The 16,154-nt window shown below is 48.2% G+C and overlaps 1 protein-coding gene across 3 annotated transcripts in view; it reads right to left on the bottom strand.

Moving 5' to 3' along the window:
- Positions 1–582: 582 nt before the first annotated feature.
- bcor (BCL6 corepressor) overlaps positions 583–16,154 on the bottom strand; it is a 31,173-nt gene continuing 15,601 nt past the window's right edge. For all 3 annotated transcript variants that reach the window (XM_023950492.2, XM_023950495.2, XM_023950494.2), the window contains 8 exons: positions 14,513–14,806; positions 13,018–13,322; positions 11,740–12,015; positions 5,894–6,060; positions 5,179–5,324; positions 2,054–2,131; positions 1,776–1,929; positions 583–1,693 (listed from right to left, as the gene is read on the bottom strand). In XM_023950492.2, coding sequence (XP_023806260.1) covers positions 1,363–1,693; positions 1,776–1,929; positions 2,054–2,131; positions 5,179–5,324; positions 5,894–6,060; positions 11,740–12,015; positions 13,018–13,322; positions 14,513–14,806 — 1,751 coding nt within the window. In that variant the 3' untranslated portion in view covers positions 583–1,362. The remainder of the gene's footprint in view (positions 1,694–1,775; positions 1,930–2,053; positions 2,132–5,178; positions 5,325–5,893; positions 6,061–11,739; positions 12,016–13,017; positions 13,323–14,512; positions 14,807–16,154) is intronic.

The following is a 16,154-nucleotide window of genomic DNA, read 5'->3' as shown; positions in this document are numbered from 1 at the left end:
GACTACTAGCATCAGGGGGGCTAATAAATTTGTTTTTGTCAAATCCTTTTGTTTGTACATGAAAAGTAAAATAATCCAAGTGTCCAAAATAAAGCCAGAAAAAGCAGTTACAATCAGTTGCTCTGTTTAACAGCACTTGGGGAAATTGTTTTGAAAAAAAGTAATTCTCATAGGAGGACTAATAATTCCATCCCCAAGTGTGTGTGGGTATATTTAAAAAAAATGAATGAATGAATTTCAAAATAAAATTATGAAATGTATAGTTGTTTGATTTTTTTCTACAAAAGATTTCTCCATAAATGATTTAAATTAACAGAGTAATGAGTTGGGCAATATTACAACACATAACCACACATCTCCCCTAAATGTTTTTACCATATTTGACCACTAGATGGCACTGTAGGACCACCAGCATACCAGCAACATGCCGGAGTTCGGTGGCTCCAGTCTCTCATGGCGCCAGCAGTACTGCAACTCCTCAATAGGGGGCAGTGTCGGACCACGTTCATTCGACAATTAGGAAGACTCGCAGGCCCAAACTCCAGATATCAGGCTAATGACACAAAGAAAGGTCAGCTTGGCTTATTTGGTTCGTCTTGCAGTTTGTATATTTATTTTAAAGCAACGTCCTTTGTAAAATATAAATACAAATTATGACATATTTTAATTACAAAGTTAAAACAAAAATGAACACACACAAAAAGTACTTTACTGCAGTAGCTTCCCTGTTATGTACAAGCTCTGTGCCGCAGGGTGAATATCAACATTGTCTTAAAACATTATTTTACAAACAATTTTGCAGTTTTGCGTGTTAAGTTAGTCTGAAAAAAAAAATTCAACAAAGTAGCCCCTGAGGCTCAAGCGAGCACTGAAGTCTGAGGAAACAGAAAAGAAAAGAAAAAAAGACATCATGTGCTTCCTATAAACACAAATACCACATTCAACAGCACAGCCTCAGTACTATTCTGTACAGATACACGCATGCACATGGGCTTTTGTGCACTCACATTCTCCACCCGACACGGCTGCTGCCGTATAAAATTGTTCGGAGGGGAGTGGAAAAAAATATCTTGATATATATATATATTTATATATATATATATAGCGTAAATATTTATTTATACATATATTAATTTAGAAAAATAAGACCATCGTTACGTCTCTTGAGTCACAAACGCGTTGTTCCTCAGTTAAAGGAGAGAAATGTTTCACCAGCCCCTTCCGCCGGCAGCAGGTCAGTCCACCCCACGACCCTGAAGACCAAGATCGGCCGGGCTAAGGCATGTCGTCGTAACCTGCGGGTGGTTCTAAAGCAAACTTCAGTCGGTGGAGGACAAGGTCAGAGGTCAGTAGGTCAAAGGGTCAGGAGGAGCCCAGCTTGCCAATTGCCTTGAGTCTGTCCTTGAGTTTGTCCCCTGGGTGGTCCCAGCGGTCGTCCAAACACTCCAGTGTTGAGCCCAGGAGGGCGGCCAGCTCAGCGCTGTCCTCCACCAGATCCAGCAGCTCCTTGCTGTCCGGGTGAAAGCCCTCCAGCTCCTCTGGGCAGGAGAAGAGCTGCGACAGGGAGGCTTGACGGTAAAACTCCGCCTCGGCCACGGTCACCACCTCCATGTGGGGGAAGGCCTGTCGGAAAGTGCGAGCGGACATCCGCAGCCGCTGAAGCACGTCGGACAGCAGCAACCAGTTTTTTGGTCTGGCAAGGAGAGGAGAGGCGGGGTTAGAAGGAGAGCAGGCCGACCCACGAAGGCACACCTGTTTGTAGGATCAAAGCTCACCCCTGGGAGAGGGACACCTGGATGTTATAGCAGGGCAGCAGAGGTCGGTCGGAGAACTCAAACTCGAACACCTCCCTTTTGTCATCCTCATCTTCGTCGTCTGGGCCCGGAGGGTCTGCCAGGATGTCATAAACGCCACCCTCTTCTCTAGACTCTAACATGCAAAAGAAAAAAGAAAAGGCAGATTTTCCATAAAGATGCCTCTACTAAAACCAGAGCATATTTAAGAGATTTTGTAAGCAGCGGAAGACGCACGCGGAGTGCTGATCAGTACTCACCACACACAGCGCTGCCATAGAATTCCCAATAAAGCCCTGGGTCGTCATCTGAGCGGCCCTGAAGGTCAGCAAAATAATCTGCAGAGAGAGGAGAGAGGCGATGCCTGTTATTCAAGAGCCAGAGCCCTGGGGACAGGCAACGAGGCAAACACAATTGCCCTTGGAGACTACGGCAGAAAAATGGATAAAGAGTACCGAGGAGGAGGAGGGAGTGTCAAGAGGAAAAAATGAGAAGCAAACAGAGCAAATGTTTTTTTTTTCCTTTTTTTTTTTTTGCGGGGGGGGGGGGGGGGGGGTCAGTGGTGATGGGTGGGGTCAGAGGCCAGCGGCTGTACGGCGGGGGGAGGAGAGGGACCGTCTCCGCCGGGTTGGAGCTGGCTCGGTTCAGAGCAGGGCCACAGACGGCTGCCAGGAATCAAACAAGAACCACACACAGCCGCCGCGAGCGCACACACACAAGCACACACCGACAGGCAGAGCGAGCTGGAAGCAAACAAGCACAGGGAGCTGCGGGAGCGCACACACAGACACACAAAGAGCGCGCCGGGGAGGGGTGTGTGTGTGCGCACACGCAGCCGCACATTTGCAGAGTGAGAGCTGGGCTTTGTGCCAGAGCTGAGGCGTGGGGCGTCTGGCGTGTGTTTGGAGGGATTAACGGCCTCCAGATGAGTGGGACCAGGTGGAGGGAGGGCAGCGCGCGCTCATTTTCTCCAGCTCTCCCTCCACTCCGCGCGTTTAAAATTCTGCGCCGTCTTTTCATCGGTCAGCGCCTACACCTGTTTTTTTCTCTCTCTCTCTCTCCTGGTTTTCAGTCGTTTCCAGGTGAAATAAGGCAGCTGGGCTGCAGCGGAAACGCGCGCGCCTGCGCTGCGTATGCCTTCCCTCTGCCCCCTGTACACAGAGCCGTGTTGACTCAAAGCAACTCCAAATATCCAGACCGGCCCTTGCGCGCACCAACCGGCGCGTCAGACTCCAGCCTCGCCAAACGACAAGCGTTTGCATGCAAAAGGAGAGTCTGCTGCCACAGCGAAGCCCGTTTCCGCACGTACGTTGAGCAAACACAGGCGCCGTTGCTAAGTAACCTGATAAAGGAGCTCAGAGGCAGCAGCACGCAGCCCGGCGGGCTGAGCCTCCCTGTCAAACAGGTGGTCGAGGGAGGGAGGGAGGGAGGGAGGGAGGGGGGTTGCCGGAAGAGTCGGGTTGACAGAGATGGACATGCGGAGCTTTAGCCCGGAGGAGGTTTAGATTAAAAAAAAAAAAAAGGTGACACGAGGTCAGGAAGGTTGAAGCCAAGACGGGGGATTCTAGAAGTGGGCTGGTGACCAATCTCAAAAACAGTTTAACCCTTCGCTAAACCCCATGTCAGCTCCCAGCAGGCCACAGCTCATCTGAAGCTTCCTTATGGCTTTTCTAAAGCATTTTCATCTGCATGATCGAGGAAAATTCTTTTGACTTTCAATGCAAACCATTTATCGTATTTTTCAGAGTATAAGTCATACATTTCCTGAACAATTTGCATACTCGGGTGCGACTTGTGTCATTTTTTTAAATTAATAGCAAAGACCACTAGAGGGCACTGTATGTGTGCGTATCAGTATTTGCAACCGATCTCAACATAGAAGAAGAAGCGCTGCACCAGGCATTTGCTCCACACGCATTTAGCCCATGGTGTTCACACTGAACAAGCAGGGAGGGGCTTCTCCTTTTTTTACTGTTTAATAGCACACGTCTGCCCCCTTCAGTTGGACACTTGGACACTTAGTGCAAATTGTCAAGGTGATGCAAATTGCAAATTGGGCACGAAATGGAAACTTTGGTTTATTGCTAGCATCCAATGGCGGATTTGGATTACCATCATGTCAGGGGAGTGGCCTTGGTTCATCTTTATTTGAAAAACAAACACCTTCATCGTCAAGCTCATTGCCATCCATGTCTGACTTCACCAAGTAAACCAAATCCAGTCATTACTAACAAATCCACCCCCGTATCGTTCAAAGTCGGACCTGGTCAAACTTGCATTGGACATTCAATGGCCCTGCGTTTTGTACAAGAGCCCAAAAATGGTTGTAAAAACCTGCAAATTAAAGAGTTTTCTATGCAGAAGCCGAAACTTTCCACTGGAAGAAACCAGGTAAACATTGTGCGAACGTAGCTTTTCACAGGGCTTGGCAAAAGGCCATGGAGGAGGATGAATTCCAGGGATTCAGTGATTTGAAGTGATAAAAAGTTTAGTTGACCTGTTAGCATGTTCATTGTGGTATGGTAATCAGAATAATTGTTGCGCTAATATACAAGATTCGTCCGATGTTTCATGAAGCTAAATAAGCACCAATGTGTTACGGTAGTAAAGCGTGCAAATATTCAGTCCATTCAAGTCATCTTTTCCATTGTTTTGACTTACCCTTCAAGATGAAATGTTGGTTTTTGTTCCCATATTGTGTTAAACAAAATTTCTCCCAAAAGAGTGACTTCCAATCCCAGTTATAGTCCAAAAAATATGGCACTGACAATTCCGACATGAATGCTTATCTAAAATAAGGAATTTGGTCTTAAAAATTGGCTGCTTTGTTTTCTTCCAATTTTGAACTTTGACCACAAAGCAAATCGGTTATATGTCTGGCCAACTGGTCTTTAGTTCATCAACATTCTTGGCGCAAATTCATATAAAACTTCAATTCAAAGCGCCTTTTTATCTTTAAAGATTTAGTGTTAAAACAATTGGGTTTCTGCTTTTTCACTATGTTCTTGTTGGCATTTTTCTCATGATGGAGGACATATTTCAAGAAAATTAAGCTGAAAATTTCTTTATTCAAATCGTTGGGAATCTGGAGCAGACGAAAAAATGCAGTTGGCAAAAAAGGTTACTTGTGGTGTAGAAAATACGCTGGATTGCAATTCTAAGAAAATACATAGATGTTAGCTTTCATTTTTTTACTCAAAAATTGTAAGCTAGCTGGAGAACGCGTAAACAGAGAGCTCTCTGCAACGGAGAGGGGAAGAGGGCGGGGTTGATCGAACCACACCTTTTTTTTTTGAGACAACTGGGAACGCTTTTACAATAGATCAAAAGATGATCGAAGAGGGACTTTAAGGTTATCTCTTGACCTTTTAAGATTAGGTTTTACCTGTGAGGAATCTCTCCATGTTGTCGCTGTGGGTCATTTTGAGAAGACCGCGCCCGGAGTAGGTGGCCAGCGTGGGGTCAGCTCCGTAAGACAGCAGGACTCGCACCACATCCAGGTGGTCGTTCTCCACAGCATCGTGGATCGGTCTAAAAAGAAGACCAAACAAAGAGGCAGGTTTAAATTAATGCTAAACGTGCACTTTAGCATTATAGATCATCATCATTACAACACATGATGTTTGAGCATTTCTCATTCCCGCTTTTTACACTTTTAATTCTGGATGCAATTGAATTTGCTTTGTTTCAGTATACGGTACATGCATTTATAACTTAGATAACTCACACAAGGATTCACTTGCAAACAAATTAGAACCGTGTTTTCACTTGACTAAAATTCATTTAGAAGATTTAGTGTCCAAACGAAGAGGACTTTAACAAAAAAATGAACTCTGGTCTGGACCAAGCAGCCTCGGCGTGAATGCAGCTTTATTCTACATTCAATCATTTTCTGAAAGCCCCTTCATCCAGGTCAGGGATGCCGGGTTTCCTGGAGTCTGTCAACAGGGAAATCACATCCCAGACAGGTCATCGGTCCACAGCTACGTAGTTATGAGTGAGCTTTTCCAGACGCTGAACCAAAGGCTCTAAACTCTACATCTGAGAATGTTTATGCAAGCATGTGTTTCTGTGGCGAGCGCGCGGGTGTGTGCGCTGACCGGGTGCCGTCCTGTGCGCTGCAGTTGATGTCTGCGCCGTAATCCAGCAGGTGTTGGACTATGTTGAGCCAGCCTCGGGCACACGCCTCATGGAGAGCGCAGTAGCCAGCGTAGTCTCTGTGGTTCACCTCGCAGATTTTGTTCTCCAGGCAGTACAGGACCACCTCCTGGAAAAAAACACGCACACACACACAAAAGGGAGAACCAGGTTTAGCACCAAATATTGTTTTTGCATTTTTTTTATGTTGGTGATGGCAAACATAAAAGCACGCAAACGGTCCTTCCTTTACAGTTCCTGTGGGAGACTAATCAGGAAGCGGAGGAACTGAGTGTGTTCCTGCGCCGGACAAAACAGGCAGTCGCACACAAATGCTCCATAATACCAGAGCTGGCGCCAAACACAGAGGAGACCAAGAGTGACTCAACTGCATTTTGTCTGCCAGATTGGGCTTGTGCGCGTCGGTGTGTACGAGTGTGCGCACGCCGGTGTGTGTCATGGTTGGGCCTCGACGCCGTGGTGGCAGCCAGTTACAATGGCTGGACTCTGAACACAGCATAATGGAAGCGGAACAAAGAGATTTGATAGAGGCGCTCAAGAGTGGGGCGCGTTTGCTCCGGTCTAAGGCTGGGGCGGTCGTTTTTATTGGACTGCAGCAGCGTCTGCTGCGATTAAACAGAGAGGACCCAGACAGACAGAGAGAAAATGCCTGGCTGTGCACCGATGCAGAGCCTGTCCAGGTCCAAACGCAGGTTTTTAAACGCTGCACAAGACTTCTTGAAGAAACAACTATCGTTTTAATGTGTGTTATTACGCCAGTGATTTTAAGACGGGTATATCCACACCTCCACGCTCTGTCCTGCAAACAGAGGGGAGAGGAGAGCTGCTCATCTGAACCTGGAAAACGACTCCGAACTTCCATTTCTATGCTAATTCCAGGCTCCCATCTCATCCAAGTGTTTATCTCGCGTTCCCTCTCACTTTCAGAGAGGATGGAGGGAGGAACAGGGGAGGAGAGGCAGGCAGCGGAGGACAGAGGAGCAGAGAAGCCGGGGAGACGAGAAGCAACACCCCGACAGATGACAGATAAATGAATCTGTGAATGAAATCTGCTGGGGCCGTCCTTTGGGCCACAGCTGATAATAACAAGAGATGAAAGGGCGGGGTGTGTGAAACTGTGGGGGGTGGAATGAAAGAAGTGATGCTGGGAACGGATGGAGAGACGAGGAGGAAAATAGGGAAACGCAAACAAAAAAAAAGGAGCGCAAAAGAAGAATTTGGAGGGGGAGACCTGCTGGATGAGAGTCAGGAGGCTGCTCCCCTCTGGGGATTCCACTTGCTCTGTGTGTGACTGAGTGTTAGAGAGACTGACGGGTAGGGAGTGTTGATATGTAGCTTGGCAAAGTGGCTGTCTTTGCACGCACACACACACATATTTGTGTGGTGCCGACAAGCTTATGTGTGCGTGTGGCTGTGGAGGAGGCGCAGCGCTAAACCTCCGGAGCCGTGTTTAATATCGCTGGGAGAGCGCGAGGAGCTTAGCACGAGAGCCCCGGCTTCCCGCCAGATACACACAAACACGCACACACTCCTCCTCCGCAGTAAAATGAGACAACCCCCCCTCCCTCCCCCCACCTCTCTCCCTCCGTCCTCTAATCTCCCTCTCTCGAATGCTTCCCTGCGCTCTCCTGCATCACTCAGACATTTAACCCGTTGCAGCACCGCCGACCGGATCCTCGCACAGAGGATGTGTGTGCGTGTGCTACTGCGATCACATGCTTAGATAAAGCATGACCGCCTTTTCCTGTGCGATCTTTATCATACAGGATCGACTCACCTGACTTTAAAAAAAAAAAAAAGACAGAAAATTTTCCATTTTTGGTGTTTTTGTAGGCAAATTTTTTTAGCTTTTAAGCTAAAAACACTTCTTTAAGATAGGAATACTTGGAGCAGGGAAACCTGATGGAATAAATTATGATAAAAAATACGAAGAAAAGTACTTTTATGAGGGATAGTCGAGCTGTTTTCCATTGACCATAGAAGTATCGCTTGTCATGAGATACCCTGTGTTCTCATAATGCAATTTTATTCTAAACCTTGCTAGTTATCAAGATCTCCAGCGTTGACACTGATTTGCTCGGAAAGTATTCAGACTTTTAGCATTTTCAAAATAATGTATAACAATTTTACGGGGAAAATGCAAAAATAAAGTAGGATGAGGCAACCTTTTGACTTCCGGGTTGAATCACAATTCAAAATGATAGCTACTCGACGTCCGTTTTTAAAGTAACCACAAGGTGGCTTGTAAGTAGGTTGGTAATACGCTTTCCAGTGACCACATCCAATCAAAAGTCAATGTCAAAACTTTGCATTCACACTTAACAGCACAAATTTCTACGACCATTTTAGGTTCTACGAATAAAACATGTGGCCATTGAACGCAAATTGCAGGTAAAACCAGGTTGAACTTAGACCAATCAAGGATTCTGATTTGGTCATGACGTACAGATGGCATCCCTTTTCATTCACGGAAGTATCAACCATTTAAAAATTGATCGCGGAGAAGAAATTAATAATTGTGGTTTGTGTCCGACTGGAATTCAATGAAACCAAGACTTTGATATATCGGGATAGAAAGAAAAAGCCTGGAGCAAGATTCAAGAGATATGAACAGCTTCGACATTTTGCACCAAGCCTTTTCCAACTGAAGGTGATGGGCTAGTAAACAGTAACAAAAGAAGAAGCCCCTCCCTGCTCGTCCAGTGTGAACACCAACAACTTGTTCTCTGCGCCTTTTCGAATGTGCGTCACATGCCGGTGTGTCAATAGCTTAAGACAATAAGTACTCTGGCAAAATTTGAAAAATTTCAGTTTTGACCTTGACGGAATTTGATCTTTTGATTGACAAGTGACTTTGAAACATTCAGGTCTAATGAATTTATTCAATAAATTCTTGGCATGGAGCCAAAACATATTCTTATACAGAGTAGGTCAGAGGTCAAAATTCAAAGATTCACAGACTAGCTGCATTCGCTAGCTAAACTGTGAAAGTGTGGCTGTTTAATAATGTGGACATAGACTTAAATTGTTTCCACATCCTCAGATTTGTTGTTTCATGGATTTGGTTTCAGTCCAGATTGTTCACCAAGCACCATTTTAAAACAAACGCCCAAAAATATGTCAAACCAAGCAAAATACAATTATTTATCATACCTACAAACTAATGTTGTCAAGATCATTCCAATAAGGATTAATCCACTATCTGTTTTGAGTAGGATCTTAAGGTGACCAATGATAGGACAGAGCCACGACTTTTGTGGAGACATCCATGTTGGATTTCTGTATTCTTGGAGTGCCTTGATCCTCGGACACAGGGTAACTTCCCCAGCCTCTCCTAGTTTTCAGAACCACACTTGTGCTGCTTTTCCCTACAGTTGTCATTAGAATTTTCTAAATGACGTTAAGCAAATGTGTTCACTTTGAAGCCATTACTGTTACCCAGCTCATGTGTGAAAACAAGCACCATGTCTTTAATCATGTGTGAAGCTTTTGGTTTGATGTTTGAACTAAAACTACCAGGTAAACCAAACTTGGGGTTAACCCTGTTGAACTCAGAATAGTCTGTGAGGAAACTTTCAGAAACATTTGTTGGGAATGACTTATTGGCAGATGGTTGAGGACTTAATAATTGTACAAAGTTGGATATAAAGTTGGATGTGTTCAGATTAAATTTGGTTTTGGAAGTAACCCAGTAGTTTTACTTTATTTACAAGCTTAAACTCACCTTTAACGATTTTTTTCCAAATAAATTACCATCTGATAGGACCACCTTCACTTTAAGAAAGTGAATAACATCTGAGATGTGGCGCCTAAAACTAAACCTGGTTCTGGTCTGGACTTGGACCAGCCACAGATTTCAGATGGAAGTTATTCATAGGGGTGATGATAAATGACAGACTGCACCTTTACCCCCCCACCCCCAACCCCCCCAGCACCAACACAGAGGGATGAAGACATCCGCAGAAGCTCTCCTCATTACCATTTCAAATGCTCGGAGCGTGCGCGGCAGACAAGGCAGAGCGGGAAAATGAAAGGGGGAGAGATGGAGGACTGAGAGAGTGGGCTTTTATGTGCGCCGGCACGGACTGCAAAACTAAATGAACACGAAATATGCACGGCTCCGGGAGCTGCGCATGGCTGCCGCGCTACGTGCGCATGCAGGATGCGATTCTAGCAAGCTATGGGTTCAACAAAGGCGGGCCCGGATGAAACCGTGCGTGTGACAGAAGGAAGAGCGCGTGCGTGTGCGCGGCGGATCAGAGCAAGTGTTGCTGCGCACGTTTCCTTCCATCCTTATAATCAGAATGCAGGCTGCGTGCGCGCGCTTCTGTCTCATAGGCCCTCCTATCTCCCCTGCCTGGGTGCGATAAGCCTGGAGCTTGCGGCGCTAAAACACCAGCAAGACACGCGTGTGTGTACGCGTGTGCGTGTGTGTTTGTGAGAAGCCGCATGCATAAAGCGGTGTGCGCATGTGTGTGTGCATGGGAGCCCCAGGGGCCTGCCCCGGGCTTATCACACACAGGCAGTGAGAGACGAGCTTCCTGAGAGAGGGAAAGAAGGAAAGGGTGGGAGGGCGCGTGGGTGTTTGCGCAGCGGTCAGCGCCTTGTTTGTGTAGTCTCAGGTTTTCTCCTCCATCCTCCCTCTTTGCCTCTCCACATGAGGAGCGCAGGAGGTGGGGTGGGGGTGGGGGTGGGGGGCGAATGGAGGGGAGAAAAAAAATGTTGGAGGGAGACGCATAAATCAGAGAGACGAGCCAGCTTCTCTGGAGCACGGATGACTGAGCCCTGCTGCTGCGCGTGTCCGTGTGCGCAAAAAGAAAAGTCGGGGGGGAGACGAGAGAAAAAAAAAGGGAAAAAAAACACCCGCCGCTGCTAACCACAGTCACCACGGCACATTAGAGGGCCATTAGAACGCGATTATACCCCCGGTGCTTACCTCTCATTCACACTCCTGCTCTCTCCCATTCAGCCCCGCGCGCATAATCACCGACACACACTCCCCTCATCACCATAAATGCAACCAACACACACAAACAAAACAAAAAACCAAAAAAAACAGCAGATTCCTCTGCTCCTGCGCATTAAAACCGAGAAGATCAATAAATCAATTCGAAAAATCTGTCAACACTGAGGGAGAAACGTTTAGGGAAACACAAGGGACAACATCCAACTTTAATTAAAGGCTTTTCGGAGCAACGGGACTGAACATTCCGCTGGAAAACACACACTTTGCTGTTAATATGCGCGCAGAACAAGAGGATTTTAGGCGCGCGCAGTGCGCACAAAGGCAGAGCAGAAACTCCCGGCATCAGTCTCCCTGTAATGATCGCAGCGATCCCTCAAGCTGCCTGCGCTCGTTTATGTGCGGCTGCATGCGTGTGCGCGCGCGTGAATGTGTGTGCGTCTGTGTCACACTTCGCCTCACGGAAAATTAATGAGATGTGAGAGCGGTGCGAGTGGAGGGAGGGGGGTGCCAACGACAATCTGAGTCACAAAGAGAGGAAGAGGGAGGGAAAAAAAGAGAAGAAGCGCTGAGGGGGGGCGCAGAGAGGAGCACAGCAGAGATGGAGCATCTGAAGGAGGAATCAGGAGATGGAAGGCGATAATACCAAAAGGAATGAGATGGAAGAATCTGAAGAATTCTTAAAAGAGCTGGAGTCAGGAACCAAGTCGAAGGGGAGAGAAAATGAGCTCAATTTAGGAAAAAGAGTGAAATTTGGAGGAAGAGTGTAAAATGTGAGGAGTGAAAGACACAAGGAGGGAGGATGACTCCAGGGGGACTGATTACCTCGTAGCCCAGGCGTGCGGCTCTCTGCAGAAGAGTTTCCCCGGCGTTCTTGTTCACAATCAGCCGCCGAGCCTCCGGCGGGATCGGACGAAAGGCGGAGGGCTCCACAGGGGGGGCCTTGTGCAGCTCCGCCACCTCTGGCAGCGCTCTGCCGTTCGCCTGTGGCTGCAGGGCAGGCGGCGCTAGCGCGGTGGGGGAGCAGGGCTTGACTGGGGAGCATGGATAATGATTGGGAGAGGCGGCTCTCTTCCTCGGAGCGCTGCGCTGCTCAGTCAGCTGAGGAGAGAGATGGGGAGAGAGGAGTGTAAAAGGCGCTGCCACATAGCAGACGGGACACGGCAACACTCAAGGGCGCGAGGATGAACGCGCGCTCGCAAGAAGGTCATGCAGCTGAGAAAAGCGCGTGAGATCAAATGACTTTTTTTTTTTAAGACATTTTTAGGGAAAAGTTTTTAGCATTTGAGTGGATTTTCCACTCAGGAACATCTGTGTTTGGATGGCACATTATTCATCCACGGGAAGAAGAAAAAAACAAAACAAAAAAAAAAGACCCAACAGCTTTCACAGCAAGTGTTCACGCCCCAAACACTGCAAGCTGGCGCACCGCTTTTCCTTTAAACCAACAGAGCCCTGTGAGGCGAGCGCACCAAAGAGGGAGTTGTCTGTCTGTCTGGCTGGCTGGCTGGCTGCGCGTGCGTGAGACAGCGGAGTGCGTGCCCTCTCTGTGGAATTCTGTGCCGGAGCAGCTGTCAGGCTGAGGAGGAGCAGGGGAGGAGAGCAGTGCAGGCAGAAAACGGCTAGCCCCCCCCCCCCCCCCTCCTCCTCCTCCCTCCGCGCGCACCTCCCTTCCCTCTGCTTTTGAACTTCACGCTCTCCTCCACGGCTGCCACATTCCTCACACTCACTCAGGACCGAGTGTGGTGCATAATTGCTCTGGTTTCGTGTGTGTGTGTGTGTGTTTGTGTAGTCAGGAATGCTCCGGCGACATCACATCCCGCGTGGCACTCACCCGCACGCAAAATAGCTCGGATGACACACAGTTGGACAATTAAAGCCAGAGACAAGCACACGTGCACGCAGGGGCCTCCGCAGGGAGCCGCTGAGGGCGCAGGGAGGTCAAAGCTCCAGCAGCCCTCTAAACATTGTAAACATACTTCCTTCCTCTGTCCCTCCCCTCCCTCCTCTTCCCAGCTGCATAATCAGAGGCGCCAACAGGCATACCGAAACAGACTCCAGCACTCCAGACGCCTGCATCCCAGACATCCCATCAGCACTCACCTTTTCATCCTCGGCTACAGCGGGATCGGCCGCAGGGTGAGGACCGGGTCCAGAGGCCGCAACCTCCTTCCTTTTCTCCCGCTCCCTGTGGCTGGTGTGTTTGGTCTTGCATGGCCGCTTGCCCTTGGGTTTGTCCGTATCGCTATGACGACGGAGCTTGAGGGGAGGGGTGCCTCCCATGATGCAGGGCTCAGGGGCCGGGGAGGGGGAGCCCCGCCTGGGCTCTTTGAGGCCACCTGAGAAGGGGTTCAGCGGGTGCTCTCTGTCCTTCAGCTGGCTGCTGGGAAGAGACAAGGCAGCCACTCCTGCAGGAGGGAAAAAAAGGGAGCGTGAACGCACAGTGGAAGAGGAGGACAGGAAGGTATTGCAAGGCCGCCACCCCCCTCCACATCACCCCCTCCATCCTGTTGGTTTATTAATGAGCACACAGAGCTGCCCGGGAGCGCAGTAAGTCTGCCAGCTCCAGGGGAAAAAAAAAAAGAAAACCCACAACAAAAGCTGCGCAAAACGCAGAAACCAGCCTGCATGCGCTGATTCACACAATCAAGGACACTTTTTACACATCTTAAAACAAAAGTCTTCCAATATAATCAAAAATAAATAAAGCCTGACCTTCAGATTCCCAGCGTCAGAAATGAAGCTTATTAGCAGATTTAAAAACTGGAAATTAAAAAACTTCAAAAACCCATTAGGATGAAGAAAAAAAATATTCCGTGCCTAAATAGCCTCTCTGTGTAATCCCTGCTGAAGGAAAAAACCTTGTAGAATCAGATTCTTAACAGACACATGAATGCGTTTATGTGATTAGTGGTATTCTGGGAAAGACTGCAGCCCTGACACTCATGCAGCAGAACAACCACACTCATTGTGAAAGGCAGCGGTTGCCATGGGTGATCTTATCTGGAGAGGTATTTAAAAATCGGTGGCCATAAAGGCCTTTGCCTTCTGTAGTGAATATTAACCCCAAAACCCTCCCGACTTTTCTCCCTTTCCTCCTCTGAACCGTCAGCTTACGGCCCGGGTCTGTGAAAAAGGGAAAGCCTCGGTTTTTTATTAAGTCCCCAACAAATCCCACATCCACTCTCCCTTTGACTCTACTTCAGAGTGGGAGGGGGGAGGGGGGGGGGCATTGATCGCACATTAGTCACCCTACACCTGCCCACGCACATCTCCAGGAGCCACTTCCCTCCCTCCTCTGCCCTTTCATCATCCAGAGCCCACTGAACAAACCCAGAGAGCTGCGGGGCATTTTAGCAGATGGGCCCCCAGGTGACTTTCTGACTCCCAGTTTCCCCTAAAAGAGGAAGACTCCTCTACCTCATTTCCTGCCCCCTCTCTCTCTCTCTCTCTCTCTCTCAGAGACTGCTCTGGGAAATCCCCTAAAGACAGCCCGCTCAACAAGAAAGTGAAACGTGAGCCAAAGATAGATTTCCGTTACCCAGCCTGAACTCAGAGAAGTCAGCGGTTTGTAAGGCTGTGGCGGTTCAAGCTTTACCATTAGGTAGCTTCTCGCAGCCCCATTTCCTGTTGATGTCACTTCTGTGCGCCGCGCTCCTGTCCTCGACCTGACCCGGCCTGATCTTGCGCTGCTGGCTCTGGGCATGGTTCAGGAGCCGCGGGGGCTGGGGCTGGGGCCACGCTCTCTCCTGTTTGATCTGGCGCCCATCAGGGGAAGCGGCGCCCGCAGCAGGCTTGCTTAGTCGCAGCCCCTTCAGCTCAATGCAGACCTTGAGCTTCCTCACTTCCTCGTCGTCGTCATCGTCGTCGGGACTCGCTTCCTCATGCTCATCTGCCAAAAACCGAGACGTCAGAAACAAATCGAGCGTGACCTCGTTCCCATTTAAGCTCCACTGACATATTGTAGCGCACGCACATTAGAAAAGCAGAAAATGGGAGAAAAGGAGCAGATTTACTCGTAAAACCAGAAAAAACAAAGATGCAGAGGAAGGAGTCTCCCCCACTGAACTTCACAGGGTCTTTGACTGCCAGCGTCCAGGAGAGCAAGCTCGATATTGCATGCCAGAGAAGAAAAAAAAAGGAAATCCAAACAGAAGAGGGGAAAAAAAACAGAAAGATGAAAGCAGAAGAAAAGAGCAGCTTTGATGAGGGCGGGTAAGCACAGCAGAGGAGACGAAAGCAGAGAGGAAGAATGGCTGTCCCTCTTCCTCGCGTCTCCCTCGCGCTGCGCTCAAAGGCAGGATTAAACACTTCTCCGAGCTGGCTGCCACACAGAGCGAAACACGGGACGGAGAGCTGCGAGGAGGAGCGCCTTTAAAGACCCACACCGACGAAAATAGTGTCTTTGGTGTTTTTAAACAACCACAGCTCAAATTTGCATTTCTGAGTATTTCTTTATTAAAAGCCGTTGTGAATCAGGAGCAGATGAAAAATGAAAAACCTGTAGGTGTGACGTAGACGCTACAATGGCAAGTCACAAGCTCCCTGCTCCGTTTCATTCTGATGCATCCGCCTCCAGACAAATAGATCCATGTAGGCCTTTGTTTTCCTTGTCTGAGCTGGAAAACTAATCGGTTGGATAGCTCCAACATTGCGCGCAATTTTTGTTGCACCAGTAAATTGATGCTACGTTCACACCAGGCTCAGCAACGTGGTTTCAAGTGGCCACTTCCAATGAAAGGTCTATGTGAATATTCGTACACACGTTTTAGGCTTTTGCGTTCAAACCTCTCGCGTTTTTACAGCCTCTACGTACAAAACACGCGGCCCCTGAACGCATGTTAAGAATTAAACCAGATCAAACATTGACCAGTCGGGGACTTGGATTTGGTAGTGACGCATGTGAGGCGTCCCTTTTTAAATTTCAAAATTGCCAAACGTTTGAAAATTGATCATGGATGAGAAATTAGCAATTGTGGTTTGTGCCCGGCTGGAATTCTACAACATCAAGTCTTTCCACTATATCGGAATAGAGCTGTGTTAGAAAAAACCTGGCGCAAGATTCTCCAGACTTGCACTGCTTTAACATTTGGCACCAAACCTCTTCCAACTTAAGGTACATGTGGTGGTTTCAGCAGCAACAATCCAGTGTGAACACCATATGCTAAACACGGTCACATGTCCATGCTTGGTCTGTACATAGCATTAGGTTGGGGGTGTGAGGGGCTGTAAGCTAGCGG

Source organism: Oryzias latipes, chromosome 21 (genome assembly GCF_053564925.1).
Source record: "Oryzias latipes strain Hd-rR chromosome 21, Olatipes_Hd-rR_3.1".
Classification (NCBI taxonomy): Eukaryota; Metazoa; Chordata; class Actinopteri; order Beloniformes; family Adrianichthyidae; genus Oryzias; species Oryzias latipes.
This window is presented reverse-complemented; position numbering and strand designations above follow the sequence as displayed.